At 34.9% G+C, this 16274-nt stretch overlaps 1 protein-coding gene across 3 annotated transcripts in view; it reads left to right on the top strand.

Annotated features, from left to right (window-relative positions):
* Positions 1–16274, top strand: part of Tsp26A (Tetraspanin 26A) — a 128440-nt gene that overhangs the window by 72067 nt on the left and 40099 nt on the right. For all 3 annotated transcript variants that reach the window (XM_033333483.2, XM_033333484.2, XM_033333482.2), the window contains exon 2: positions 5662–5782. In XM_033333483.2, coding sequence (XP_033189374.1) covers positions 5662–5782 — 121 coding nt within the window. The remainder of the gene's footprint in view (positions 1–5661; positions 5783–16274) is intronic.

The raw sequence follows: 16274 nt of genomic DNA, 5'->3' as shown, positions 1-16274 counted from the left end.
CTATCCAAATCATATTCGCTCTAACGTGTTATCTGTATTTTTGTGCTGCGACCGCGATAATGATCAATTATTCAATCGCAGTGTCATAATCGTTTCATTCGGTCGTCTCTGCTTGCAAGAAAGACAACTGTTCGGGATTTGAAGTGGCCACCTGGTAATTACCACGACGCTTTATGTGAACCAGATGCGATCCTCGGGCAGGACGATCGTCAAGGGTCTACGCTACCCTAGTGCGGACCCATCATAAACAGTGGCCCTATTGTACAGTCAAGATACTTTAGGACCTGACGAAAAGACCCATAAGGCACGAAACTTCTTTATTTTATGGTACATCTCAGGAAGATCGGACACGTGGGTTTCCGCAAGTGTAAGGTCACCCGCACGCGAGCCTTCATGAAGGCAGCCAGCCCATCCTCAAACATACGTCTTTACCCAATGATCAGTTAGGAACAGACTTGAGACACACCCATCACGAACCTTCCTCTACGACAGCAACATCACCAAGAGATACTCTTGCACCAGTATTCCAAGAGTCAGCATGTAACCGTATTCAGTCAGTGACTATTATATTTAACAGGATAGCCAGTGAACTAAAGACACAGTAGTCCTCACTTAGTTCGGTTAAGTGCTACAACTAGTACAAATAAAGTGCCGTCTAAATCTAACACTCGAGTTATTTCATCTTCTCCACATTGAACGTTAAGTCATTCGAGGTACGCGATATCGACCGATCGGTTTGACCTGACCGGTTGCTCTTTAGTCGATAATACGCAACAACTAACCATTTTATACAGGGTGGTTGGTAACTGGTGGTACAAGCGGAAGGTGGGGGGAGGGGGGTGATTCTACGCGATAAAAGAAGTCGAAAATATAGAATAAAAAATATGGAATAAAAATTTATAGAATAAAAAAATAAACGTCAATCGAGACAACGATCTACAGTGAGATCCGTTATAACGAGACGCGATAAAGTGCACGCGTACCGACCGAAAATTCAAAGTCGATTTTCTCGAAAACAAAGCCTCGAACGAAAAATTGTTATTCTACATTTTCGACTTCTTTTTTCGCGTAGAATCACCCCCTTTCCGTTTGTACCACCAGTTACCAACCACCCTGTATAGCGCGGATATTGCGATTGCTATATACGTAAACCGTAAGACGATATTATTAAATTGTACGAAGTTTCAGCACTTTAATAAAATTACTCGATTATCCTTTATTTGTCGTTGTATGAAAAATATCCTCAGGATAAAATTAAGTTCTTTCGAAAGAATCTATTTTCTAGAATCTAATAAAAAAGAATTTTCTAGAATCTAATCCAGAAAAGATTTTCTAGAATCTAATAAAGAATCTAATAAAAAATTATTTTTTCTCTAATCGGTACAGATGTTAGGCGTATTAAGCGTAAGTGGCATCACGAAAACAGAAATGTTTTTTATCGAATATTTCTATTACGAGAAATTTGACAATTTGATAGAGGAGAACGAGAGAGAAAAATGTTTTCGTCGATCGTTGTTATTTCTACGTGTACGAACAACGGCATTCCCGTGTCAGGCTGGAATGTGTCACTAGCACATTCATGGAATTATTGCGGAATTATTGCGGATGATTGTTCTCCGATCGAGCCAATCTCGATGACCCGTTGCTACGGACAAATCAACGACAGAAAAATGTGCACACACACGAAGACGTATTATGATAAGTCTATTGAAGTATTTCGTATAATCCTGTTTCTCCCTTAAATCATTGTTCTTGAAAAATTCAATATTGTAACTTATTTCTTATCGAAATATTTGTGCGATGTTAAATTTTGCCATTGTTTAATTTTCCGCTTTTCATACAACAAATTACGTTTATCAGGCAAATGAAATGTTTGTTTCTACTAATTAAAATAAATGTTGTAGTATGTTATTAAAAACCAATCGATTCAGTGACATTGTTATAAAGAAACATAGAGTGCAGTAATTTTTAGAATGTCACGATGAGGTATATTAATCTTTTAACCTACGATTTACGTTCGAGAATGACCGTAATATTTACGTTTGGCCCGATCATCGTACTACGGGCTATGCCCGTAGTTGTAGGTTAAAGGGTTAAGAAGAGTCACTGTAAGTAAATGCCCCGCTGGGGGTAGCCACCCACATGATAATCAAACAGCCAAAAAATTCTAACAAATGTCCAAATTGGACAAATTGTGAATGTAAACAACTAAATAAAAAAAAAGCTGTAAATAAAAACAAAAAAATATAGCATTTTGATGATTCTGATAGTGTATTGCTACGATTAGTCGAACATGAATACTTTCAATGTAGGAAACTTTTGATCAGTTTCGTAAATAGAACTTAATATTTTGTTACATGATAAAAGGGGTGCTTTAATGCAAAGCTTCAAATCAATTAAAATTCTGAAACAGTAGGAATAAAGCTGCAACTGTATTAAATTATACATACATGATTTTAAATAAGTACTCCTGTCCATGGATTTTTGGATTTCCTTAAAAAACTTTATTTCGCTTTGAGTCAAGTAATTCTTTGGATTAAAAAGAAAACTATCTTCTCTATACTGTGCAAAATGTCTTGCTGTTTAATATTTTGCTAATAGAAAAAAGTACATGCACAAGGCACTTTACTCCACTTTTTGCGACAGAATGTTTATTAGTAAATATTGTACCGCACATAATATTTAATACATTAAACTTATATCGAATATATCATTAATTTGTAATTTGCTTTATTTTATGTCTTTCGGCCTCAAAATGGAGAGTCGCATTTGTTGCTTGTGCAAATGCAATATATCGCTAATATATTATATCCATTTTTCATATTTATTTGTATATTGAACGTGCACAAACATCTATAGTTTATTTATAACCACATTCCAGCTTGGCCAATACACAAGTTAACATCGGCGCAGTTCATCGTGAATACTCAAAGTCGATATATTAAATTCAATAGCACGTTACTCGTTATGCTAATTCGAAGGATATCGCATTTAGCTTGTCAACTTAATCAGTACCTGCAATTTTTCTAACTTCGATATTAAAAGTCTTCGAAGATAAGAAATAGATATTAACATAAATGCTGAAATACAAATACACAATGCCTATTTTTCTCATAAATCTACGAAGTGGAGTTTGATTGAAAGCGGATTTGTTGGTTTCGTCTGCGCCAACGAACGTATTATTCCACTCGCATAATAGATACATGTTTGTTGTCGCAGCAAACTCGATAGTTGCACGATGCCATAAATTAACCTCCAAGGATTAGAAACGATTATCCCGCAAAATACGAACGCGTTATTGCATACGGCTTCAGATGGCCAACTATTTCTATTTAAGCCAATTCTATTAAATGACGTACGACACTGACGCGCATCTGTTAATTACACGTATTTTCCATACAACTATCTCTATTTATGCCAATTCTCTTAAACGACATATGATATTGGTTATTCGGTAAATTCTAAACCTTGTCAAGCTCACGTTTTTGCTAATAATGAGAAACAACAGGAATTCCATCACGAATGGAATAATGACACTATCTGAGGTGTAGTAAGAAGTTGTTGTCCTTGATGATTACAGCTGCTGGCTGAAGATGTAGAGTCGCTATAAACTACTGCTGCTTTCTTCTCATTTATGTGCAATGGAAGAAAAATCGGATTACAGGCGCCGGGATTCGAACCCGGGTCCCGAACGTTCGTAACCTAAGGCGCTAACCACTGCGCTACCGTCGTCCGGTACAAGTACAAGCTGCCACAACGAGTTATCAGTCCAAAGACGTTTATACAAAATCGTCGAACGTCTTCGTCAAGACAAATTGCAATTTTTAAAAGAGGAGATCTAAATAAAGAAAGAATATGTAAGAATGTAAAGCGCCGACACATAATATAGCATGGCTACGTCGTACCGTCGCGTATCGGTACCTTTGCCTAATACATCATTACAAAAATTCACCATTTATTGTGAATACCAAAATGTATTTAAAATTGTATCTTGGGTTAAATAAACATCATTAAAAAAAAAAAAGTGTCGAGTGCCGCCACATATCCAATGGCAGAGGATTGTTGTACAGGACGGTGTCTGTTCGCTGAAATTGTATTTTTGAAACGTGTTGGGATAAAGTTTGAGTCTTAAGACTTATCCGTCAATCCCATACTTAACATGGGAGATAAAATGTCATTTAGACGACGACGCAGGAGTAAAGTCACCCTTGTATTCATGTTCCGTTCTCCGAAAGTTTGCCGTCAGTTGTTCCAGGGCTGCAGGTAATTCTTTCAAGCAGCCAAGTCTGGAACAACTTCCATTCTCAAGAAAATTGATAAAACGTCGTCGACGAGCGGCGTCGACGCAACAGTAAGGTCAGCCTCGTATTCGTGTAATTTGCAAATTTTTGTTCTGCATTGTTCTACGGATGTAGGTACGTGTTTCGAAGGACGAACCCTTTACCGTGTATTATCGTCGTCAAAATGGAGAAAAATGTCCATGGTTCTATGGCTACGGTTTCTTCAGATTATTTCCTAAATTGAGTACGATAATATAATATAATATAATATAATATTATATTTCGGAACAGTACTTTGGAACAACGTTTACAACAATCTAGAACCACTTTTACGCGTTCGATTCTAAAAAAAAAAAAAAAAAAAAATGGGGGTCTTGTGAGGAATTCCACTCTTTGGCGATGTTCCTGTAACCTTCCGAGATGATTCATTATTTCTTTGCAACGAGGTAGAACAAGCGTTGAACGACTTGGAACAAGACAAAAAGATACGAGATTTAAAGAACCAGGAGCTAATCTCATACAGGCTACTCATTTGTATACATTCATACTCATACTACCATGTACTCATACTACTACTGATATACTCATGTATACTCATTTGTTCATGTTGAACTTGTGCATTAACTATTCTCTCATCGATTTCGATGATTTTTAAATATGTCGTAGAAATTGGCATTTTGAATAAATTTAAAATAATTAAATAAGTTAAATAAGAAATTAAATAAGTTCTCTGACGAAAACGTCGGATTCTCTTAATTTTCTGTTAATTAAGAACGTATCTTACGTTCAGTGTAAATAGTGTTAAATATCGACCGATGAAGCAAACCTGGACGAAATTTACATTTGAAATATTATTTTGTAAATAAGTACTTTAAATAACACTAATTGTCAACTTAATGATTAATATATTGTAATTAATATTCTTTTTTTTATTTGATCAAGCGAATGGATTTAAAGCTAAGCGAATATTTGTCAAAGTGATGGATTAGAACATTGTCCATTTTAGAAAATCGTGGGAATTTAATGAAATGTCTAAATAAGAACAAATTTCACATATAATATGAGTTGTTTGCAACTTTGTTAAGAGATTACGACAAAAATACGAAATACCAGTTCCTGTGATTGATCGATTGATCGATTGATCGATACTTAAATGAAGCAAACCAAGAATAAACCTAACATAATTATCGCTATTTTGTTTATCCACATAATCATGGTTTTTTTGCATTGGATAAAGCTACAAAAAATGGGAATATAAATCAAGAAAAGGGTTTGAGAAAAAGTTTTAATGCCTGTTTCAAATTAAAATGTTTCGTCTATAATGTTATAATTAATCCTCGTTGTGACTAATTTTTAAAGTTCTTTTCTCTTGATATTTCAGTGGCTGGGTTTGGGTATCATGGCGGTAGGTGTATGGGCTTGGACCGAAAAGGACACATTCAACAATTTGTCCAGGCTCACAAATGTTGCGCTCGACCCAGCATTTATCCTCATTCTAGTCGGTAAGTAGCGATTTATATTAACTCTTCAGAACTCCATTTATTTGAATGAAAGTTAATCGCCGATTAAGTGAAATTTTGCCGGTTGAATTCACTTTTCTAAACATCAGCTCCTATCGTGTGAACGAAAAATAATAGATACATAATGAGGGAAGTTGATGAGCCCCATTATTTTTTTTTTTTTTTTATTTGGTAGATTATTTACAATCAATTCTCGTTGAGGATTCTAAGTAACTTCATTTGGTACAATAACTTGGTTTATAATAATTTATATTATGTTGATTCTAGTTGAATCTAATGCTTCAATCTAAAGAGTATTTTCTTCTTAATCCGCGGAAAACGTACCTCTTGTACCAATAATAAATGTTAAAATAACGCACGTAATAGTTATTTGCTGAAATAATTTCCTAATGCGGTACACATTTTGATTGATTACGTGGATGTCTGCGAATCTCATCCAATACCGAAGCACAGACGGATCTGGTCCGTCGTGTCAAGTAGTTGGGTGACTAATGGGTTATGATGGTTGTTGACTCTCGTGTTATATCTGCTTCTGAACTTGTGTATTTCTTCTTTGACTGTGGGGATCTTGAAGTCGCGGTGGATTGTTTCGTTGGTGACATACCAATGTGCATCTATTAAGGATCCTAGTGTTTTTGCTTGAAATCCTTGAAGGATTTCTATGTTGTTACTCGCTGTTCCCCATAGTTGGATCCCATAGGACCAGACAGGTTTTAGTATAGCTTTATATAGCATTATTTTGCTCTGAGTGCTTAAGTTGAAGCGACGACCAATGAGCCAGTAAAATTTGTTAGGTTTAGCCTTGAGTTGCTTCGATTTGGCCATGATGTGTTGTTTTCATGTCAATCTTCTGTCCAGAGTATCTGACCAGATATTCCCCTAGACCAGATAGAGCCCCTATTATACGAATTATTCGTCCTCCAAATTCAGTGAAATGAAATTCCACTGTATTTGTTTCGGTCAATTCAACTTTGTCCAATCGTGTGAACAAAGACGTATCAATATTTTGAAGATTAGTTGTAATGAAGAGTAGTTTTTCAAGCTTTTCTGATAATGCAACAGGAAAACGTTTCAAACAAAAGTTGACCTACTTTGAAACAGCTACAAATTGCAGTACTTAAAACCGCCAAGAAATGCTTCTTCCTGTAAAAAAGCATAGTCATCTTCACTTTTTTTTTCAATGGTACGATGTATTTTTGATTTCATACATCAACATACATACATCAATTCAACAATTCAATACTATGATCTTCGAATGATCCTGACTTCAGAAATGAAATCCTTGATTTATAGAATTAATGAAATTTAGTTCAACAGAACGTTGGATAGGATGTTTGAAATGACGTTTATGTTGTGAACAAAATATTGCAATAGTAAAAATTACTGGCGGATCCTTTCCCTAGATTTATCCCCGATAAATTTTTTATGGCGGCAGATATTCAGTTGAAAGCACCAGCCCATCGCTAGGAAAGATCCCATCACTAGGCATACCGGTAAATAAACAAAGAGCTTGTTACTTGTAGTCTTAAATAAAAAATGTTCAAACTCGTGGATGGTCAAAAGGCGAACATTTGGTACACGTAACTTGCCATTTCATTCCACATAATTACAAAGAGAAGAAACTATTTGCGCAGAAAAGTAACTTGCTAATTAAAGTTCTCGTTAAAAGAAGTCGGAAAATGAGTTTTGGCCCATCTCGTATTTAGCTTCCATGAACAATTGGCCAAAAGATGCGTACTAATTATTTTTTACCGGGCGAGGGTAATTTCAACGTGCTTTTAGGGTATCGCGGACAAGTTGCTTGCACTTCCGGTGCGTTTTTCCGTGCTTTTTCTCGAGAAGGTGGACTACACTTACACGGAACGCATCTTTTCGCGAGGATCTGGAATTTTTCTCGAGGTCAGCTGTAATTAAGCAGTTCTTAATTAACCTTTTCAAGACACTGAATTTAAAAATCTTAACTAAAACGACTCAAAAATAGCTCATTTTCTTTGAGAAAGTATCGTAAACTTTCCAACGAAAATTCCCATCTGTTGCTTTTTCCTGCGGTCGATAAAAATCTTTTAAAGAATTATCTTGTTGCAAAAAAAAGAGGCATTGGTCAAATTGATAAATTTGTAAAATGTAAAGTGTAAAAACTGTTTTATATTGAAATAGTCTCGCGAAAATTATTTCATATCGTAACTGCATCTGTCTGACTTGAACAAAAGCAAACGACTCATCGTAGAAGTTAAGTAGTTGATCGTGACGTGTAAAAAGTTATGTTTTGCATTAGTTCTAACAATATTGAAATAATTATAAGTTTATTTCGTTATTATTAGGCTACAGATTTCTACAAATAGGGAAACGGAATGGAAATAACAATTTCTTTCATCTATTAAATATTATAATAAATATTTTTCTTTCAATATTTTATATATTATATTTTCGTGTACTATATACATTGTGTGTAATTTTACATTTTCAAATTTTTCAAAATTACGTGAAAGTCCGGTTTAAGTTCAACTTTAATTATTATAGAAGAAATAACAACTTTTTCTGAAATACTCTGAATACATTGCATTATATCATATACCATAAATCGATTAAATCGTTTATTTGATATTTCGAAGTACATTATGCAACGTGAATTCTGTGTTCGTCCTTTCGTACCATCTGGCGTTGTAGGAATTTTATTAGAAACAGTAAAGTCCGTGAAATTTGCACGTCCAAATGCGAATTTTTATAAACAGTGCTCGTGCACATTTGTCCAACCAAAATTTTTGTTTGTCCAGCTGTAAAAAAAAAAGTTATCGTTAAAAGTTTCCATTTGGTGCTATCCTTTTTTGTGTAGTCTAGTCAATTGAAAATATTGAGTGGACAAACATGAACAAATCGTGGACAATCATATCCTACTGAAAAATCAATGAAACATTTCATGCAGCGCTGATGTCAAACTTTTTACGTTTTTATTTGGTGATAGCTTTTTTTTTTGAGGAGTGGTAAATTTTAGTTGGACAAATGTAGACAACCAAATCGCGGACACATCTATACCATTCGCTTTTCTTTTGCGTTTTTTTTTTTTTTTTTTTTGTAAAAATTCACGTTTGAGGTGGCAACTTCGTAGACTCGAAACAGTAAATTTCAAAGCTCGCCAAAAAGTAATCTAATGGCAATAAGCGAGGTCATGAAACTCGCATCACAGCTTATACATCCATACGATTGTCGAATTTTTATAGTATTTCAATTTGGCTCTTTTATAAGCTCTTTTGGCTTTTTTATAGTATTTCAATTTGGCTCTTATCTTAGTAAACGAAAAACGTTTGTAATATTTCAAGAAAATATTCAATATGAAATTAAAAAAGGAAATCATTCAAACCAATAACAATTTTTCCACATTTAGCACAAACTTGAGATTTTTTTTAACGTTAAAAAATTACAATTGGATCGGAAATAATGAAAAGGGTGCAACAGATTTGTTGTGATTGTGAGATGGACAATCATCGTATCGATACTACATTGGTATTCGTTGTTGATATAGATTCGTATAATTTTTAATTGGAAAAATTGTAAGTAATTCGCGCAATTCATAGTAATACACATTTAGCGCCGATTATCAAGAAATTTTCGTTGAAAAGATTATTTCACGAAAGCAACTCCGCAGTTCATTTCTGACAAACCTCACGTCGCCAGTTCAATAAACCTCATTTGTGTCGTCGATTTGAAACCATTGCACGTGCTGCATTACCATGCCTTCGTACCACCGTTAACACATAAAAGCTCATACACGCGTATGTAAAGCCACAGATACTCGCATGTACGAAAAAAGTAATAAATAATTTGGCAGAACAAAAAGATTTCCTCGGGTGGTGTACAAAAGTATTAATTAATGAGAGCATTAATTAGCAGAACAAGTTGAAGAACTTAGATGTAAGAACCATAAGAACAAACATTTGCATATAGATCTAATATCAACTTTAGGAGAATTCTCAACGCGAGAATTGATTGTAATTTTAATAAATAAATAAAAAAAAAAACTTTAGGACAAGATGTGAAGATATCGTGTTAAAAAAGACGGATGAAGAAATTTAAATAAGTCATGACGTGTAGCATTAAGCATCAATTAATTAATCGTAGACATATTAGCCGTGTCAATTCAAATAAACGTATCTCGACAAAAGGTGGTTTTGTGAAAAATGGCTTTTAGCATTTAGCAACCAAGCATCGACTTGCCTCCAATTTCTTATAGTATAAGCCTTTCGGACACTCGGTATAACTATTAACTTATTATTCTGTATTAATTATATTATTGCGTCGTTATAATTCTTACGAATAATTTACTCTTCTTCCGAGTATTTTACATGAATAAATAATTTTAATTTTTTATTGCGACGATTAGTCGTTCTTTTGATAGTCCGGGTCAAGTGTCCTATTTTGTATGAAATTAGTAAATGTTTTATAACATATTACGTAAGTATATGTCGGGTTTGTCGGGTCAGCGCTAGTTCCAGGGGCGCGTTGCGTATCTTCGTTGGGACAAGCCATCGTAGTTGTTCAATGGAGATTATATTTACAATTATATGTACAAGTGTTGATTTAACAGGGTTTAACAATTAATCGTGATTGTTAGACACTCTTAAAGTAAAGACAATGTTCTTAGGTTCAAACGAATCCACGGTCAACGGGAATACTCTTTGTACAATTGAATATATTTTGAAACTCAAAGTAACGTTAGCTGTGACGCACGGTATCTTTCTGACTGACTGACCTGACGTTGTGAGTAAACTCTCCAAGGTGATCACAAGAATAAAAGACTGACACGATCACATTTGTCGATTGCGTATTGACCGGGGTTATCAACAAAATTCCAGGCGCCGTTACTAGGCACACCCGCGTAGAGCCGTCATTGCTCCTGCCCCGGGGCTTGTTTCTTAATACAGCGTGTGTCCCTCGATATTGGTACTTCTACTGTTAGTAAAAACGTTCATCCCGTGACCGTGGCTACGTTCGGCGACCAGTTGTGTCAGCTCGAGCCCAAGCCCACTGTCACAAACCTTGGGCAAACATAATCAGATCGTATCGCAACAACTACTTCTAAGTTCTATTACTTAAGTACAGCTATAATGAATAGTTTAGACCAAAGTATTGGGATCTCCCCAAAATTCCAAAAGAAAGGCCCGATGTCCCTACATCTCCGACATATGTAACATACTATAACATATTTTATCATAAAGGAAAGTTTGTAAGAGAAGCGTTACTGCAAAATGTCAGGAAAATCAGATAAAAAGCACAGAAAAATCGCCTTAAAGAGAAGACTGAGAATTGTAGGTTGCAAGTATTCATCCACCCTGCGAACAGCATAAGAGGCTAGCGAGGGTTGTTTTATGCGACATAGTTGCAAATGTGTTAACAAGTGCATGGACGAACCTGATACGAAATTAGGGATTCGCTAGGATTATTGTTTCCAAGGACGAATCTGATGCGAAATCACGAAGGTTCTAGGACGAAGTCACGTGCGGACGAACCTGATACGAGGTCAAGGAGTCACAAGAGATTGAAGTTGAAGCTTCGTAAACGAACCAGCAGTCACTAGGATCGATAGCGTAGGCGAACCTGATACGAAGTCCAGGATATTATCTTCCATTTTGTTCAGTGACGAAGCAGTATTCACTAAAAGTGGAAAAATAAATTATCATAACGAACACGTTGGGTTAGAACACGCTAGTTTGCAGTCGAGACGTCAACGACAATTTTCTATTAACGTGTAAGATGGAATTATGCCACAGACAGTCTTTAATTATCTCTAACTTGAGAACTAGGGTCCATAGCATATACAGTAGAAATAAAAATAGACTAACATTTGTCTTGATACATGCTTAGAGACGTTCGATTATTTGTACCTGTTTCTTATACACGGACACTTGCTGCAATAAATGTAGAAATAACAGTTAACTACATACATAAACAATACGTGGGACGATATTGAGGTATTTTTCTTATTGCTGCATCATGTTGGGTACACAGGATAAAATTGTAGACTAGCATCGTTGACAAGTTGATGTTCTGATATTCGAGAGACTCTGTGAAACACTGTAAATCGGATTACTAGAGATATACAGAGAGATTCCAACCAGAGAGAGTAGAAGGTAGAAGGTAGCGAGTCACTCTTGAGCGGTTAACCACGGTGTAGCTAAACGTAATGGCGAGAATCAGCGGATGTCCTACAAGCCAAACATCCCGACAGAGACGGACTACAGGTTCTTGAAACCGTGCAAGGCTAAATCTAATATGCACGTGATCTGGACCACTGTTTCTAAAGGAGCAAAAATCGAACGAGGATCACGGTGGATGTTGGAAAAGCAAGTACGATTTCCGGATAATCGTTTCTTTCAACCTCATTCCATTCCTCTTGCCGATGGTGAAAGCAACTCATCCAAGCAATTATGTCTGAGATATTTATCTTTGAAAAAGAGATGTATCTTGGCATCTTCCTTCATATTTAGAGGAATTTGTTTCGTATTTCTTATTATCGCTTCCTCTGAACAGCTTTTGCTGCCAACGGAAACGATATTTTCCTTTCTTGATGTTTGAGAAATAATTTTATTAGCTGCAGTTGTAGTCCTTTTTATCTTTTATCGATACAGTACGGGAATTACATACTTCTAATTTATAAAGTAGAAAATCCTTAAATAAGGAACAAGCGATATTTGATTCTGCGTTGTGAAAAAGCTAGTAATTGTAAAAGTTTCAGATGCTTAACATAATAATCAAAATATTTGTTAGTATATATTATTTACATTTCTGCTGTTCTCACTTCCTTGAATTAAAATTGCGATAATACCTGCAATTGAAAATATTTATATATCGATCCTAAATTGCATTATTTTATACATATTTTATACAACGAAATCCGCATATACAGTCATCAATGAGGTTTGATCGCGTATGTGTATGTATCACATATGTATAATGAAGTTTGAGTTACCAGCACATTTGTGTACCTAAGTGTTATTTACTATTATTCTTATTATCCTTGTAATGCTTATATCCTTATGTATACATATAACACTTAATGAATAATTGAAATTAATATTTTTGTGTAAACAAGCCGCATTGAATGAAAGCGTCGTACCTTTTACGACATACATTTTACTATTATTTATTATTATTATTATTATTGCTTAGTCCGTGCCTTTCGGTTTTACATCTCTTTTATCTATTTCGCTTCTTATATATCTACCTCCCCTCTTATCAGCTCTATTATATTGCACTCCCTTAATTAATCTATCTCTAAAAACTAACAACTAAAAACTATTGCAACTTTGGGCTTTTGCCTCCTTGCTGTGCATCCTTCTTGTCGTTCCTCCCCGTCTTGTATTGCCCTTCTCTTCTCTATTATTGCTTTTAGCTCTGTTAGTCCTTCTCCAGTCTCACTTAGTGTTTTTTCTATGTGCTTTGGTCCTCTCGTTATTTCACATTCTTTTATTACATGTTTCAGGTCTTCTTTTTTCCTTTTACATAGTCTGCATCTTTTTTCTCCCTCTTGTTTCCAGTATTCCCTTGCTTTGGTTTCGTTTCCACATCTGAATCTTGCTAATATTCTTCTGTCCTTCCACTTCATCCTCCCTTCTAAGTACTTTGGTAACTCTTTTTTGGCTATTTTTCTGTAATGTATGTTATATTTGCTTTCTTGTTCTCTTCTGCTTCTTTCTTTCTTCTTTCTTCTATAATTTGGTCTGCTGTCATCCTTTCTTGCTCTTCTCTTGCTTCTATCTGTGTCCCTCCATTTCTCACCTCTTCTAGTCCCTTCTTTCTCTTTCTTGCTCTTTTCCCTTCCTGGCCATTTCCCCAATTTCTCTCTCTTTCCTTTCTACACTCCTTTACTAGTTCCTTTTTTGATTCTATGGCTTTCTCTTCGTACCTTGCTGCTCTTTTTAATGCTTTTTCTTTGATTTCTATTAGCTTGCATTCTTCTATCAATATATAATTTGGCGTTGTCATATCTAAACCTAAGATCCATTTCACATATCTTCTTTGCATTCTATCCAGTCTTTCTTCCATGTTCCAGCCCCATACCTCTGCTCCATATTTATTATTATTCTTATTATCCTTGTAATCCTTATATCCTTATGTATACATATAACACTTAATGAATAATTGAAATTAATATTTATTCTTTTGTGTAAACAAGCCGCATAGAACGAAAACGTCGTACCTTTTACGACATACATTTTACTGCTTCGCTTATTATACCTCTGTCCCCGATTGTATAAATTACACATACATATATCTCCATGAATGAAATAGCAAATCAGTAAGAATAGGTTTTATTTTATCACATTAAAGTTCAATTGCAACAAATCTTTTTTATGCAATGTCTTCAAAGGAAATTTAATATTGTACAAAAAAAAAATGCCTGTCATTGTGGCTGTCAACCGCAGCCAACCGCAAATTTATAACGTTGAGGTGCATTTTTATGTGAAATAATGGAGCATTGTACATTGCACGACTATTAATATTCTTCATTGTGGAAAAGTCGGTATTCGGCTTCAAACTTATTACTTTAGTTTGCATTGTTCGAGGCTGTTGACTGCTATTGATTCTGATAGATGACTAAGTTGCGTGGGTGGAGTCGATCGTTTACAAAAAATATTAAAGTTTGATAGAGTGTGGCACCCTTTTCGAGGCGTTGCTGCCTGTGATTTGCAAGGCTCTGAAGAAAGCAGGTAATTTGTTTCAGGCAAACTTTCTTCTTTACGTAGCAAGCTAAAGACACTTTTTACAGTCTGATTGAATCAGGCTTCTCTATTGTCTCTCGTTCGGCCACAGAATCATTTATAACACTTGGATTTATGTGGTTCCTCTCCAATCGCATTAGGTTACTGCATTTTTGAGATAAAACTAGAATGAATATCTTTTCACTATAGCGTCAAGAGTAGCAGTTCCTCCAATGTGGTTTTTGCTTTGCCTTCGTAAATTGTAACATATTGAAAGGACAAACTTAACAATAATTCACAATAAAACAGAAGACAAAGACCTTTCTCTTCATCACGTCAAGCGTGATGTTTTAGCTGTATATTGGATATGTATATTATACAAAATATATGTACAATATGCAATATATTGTGCAATACTGTATAAAAGTGCTCGGTTGCATTTAAAGGCAACAAAGCTAAACTATAGCAAGTAATAATTTTAACTTTCAAATATCTTTGCGTCTATGAAATATCCTTCCATCGTTTCCTCTTACCGACGATTTTAGCAGATTGCTATTTGAGTTGTCTTCGTATTTATTCTTTACAAATCTAACTTAAGTTGCCAGAGATAAATTTTCCTCCCTGATTTTTGAAGATAACTCATTGACTAATATAACAGTCCTTAATTCATATCTTGTTGTACTTTTTGATTATTTTTTAGGCATCACAGTGTAATTCATTTCACTTGTTTTTCACAATAATGTGCTTGCATAAAATTTCCATCTGCTGTTTGTCCCAGCAAAAGAAACGAGGACAATTTAATTAAAGTTTTCACAAACTCATGTTTCCCATTTTCAAGAACACATGTTACAAAATTCGATTTGCTGGTCGAACAATCAGACCTGAGGGAAATTTTGCCACGTTGCTATGTGTGGCCACCTCCTCTCCTCCTCCATCAGCGAAAGAGGAACCTAGATTGAAATACTTACTAGCCACACTAGTAGAAATTTTTGGTAATTGGAATAGTATATGCTAGCAATTACAATGTTTGGTAACAATTATTGAATAATTATTCGATAAATAGTCATATGGTGGCTCACGGAAGTTTCGAAGTCTCCTACAAACTTTTCATGTATTTATTATAAAAAACATTTTCATATTTCATTAGCACTGTAACGAGACATGGCTATCGTGACTGTATTAATAAAATTTGAAACGGATCTAAAAATGTACATAGAAGTTACAAGATATTTATTGGAAGCATACACTTTGCAAAAGTCAGCAAAGTATATTTGAACAGACAGTTGTTCATTTTGTACAAGCCACGATATTCAGTGAGACTATCTTTATGACTAGTAATTTTTCATGAATGCCTTGTAATTTCTACATACAGGTAATTTCTATAAAAGAAGTCGAAAATATAGAATAAAAATTTTTTTTTAATTTTTCCACGGAGACAACGATCTACAGTGAGATCCGTCATAACGAGACGCGATAAAGTGCACGCGTACCGAGCCAAAATTCAAAGTCGATTTTCTCGAAAACAAAGCCTCGAACGAAAAATTGTTATTCTATATTTTCGACTTCTTTTTTCACATAGAATCACCCCCTTTCCGCTTGTACCACCAGTTACCAACCACCCTGTATATCTCCATGAATGAAATAGAAAAGCAGTAAGAATAGGTTTTATGTTATCACATTAAAGTTTAATTGTAACAGAAGTCTTGAAAGAAGATTTAAGTCTTAAGTTAAGATTTCAGTCTTTCATGAACAACGGTATTTAACTTTGTCGTCGGAAA

The sequence above is a fragment of the Bombus vancouverensis genome, chromosome 5 (genome assembly GCF_051014615.1).
Source record: "Bombus vancouverensis nearcticus chromosome 5, iyBomVanc1_principal, whole genome shotgun sequence".
Taxonomy (NCBI): Eukaryota; Metazoa; Arthropoda; class Insecta; order Hymenoptera; family Apidae; genus Bombus; species Bombus vancouverensis.
This window is presented reverse-complemented; position numbering and strand designations above follow the sequence as displayed.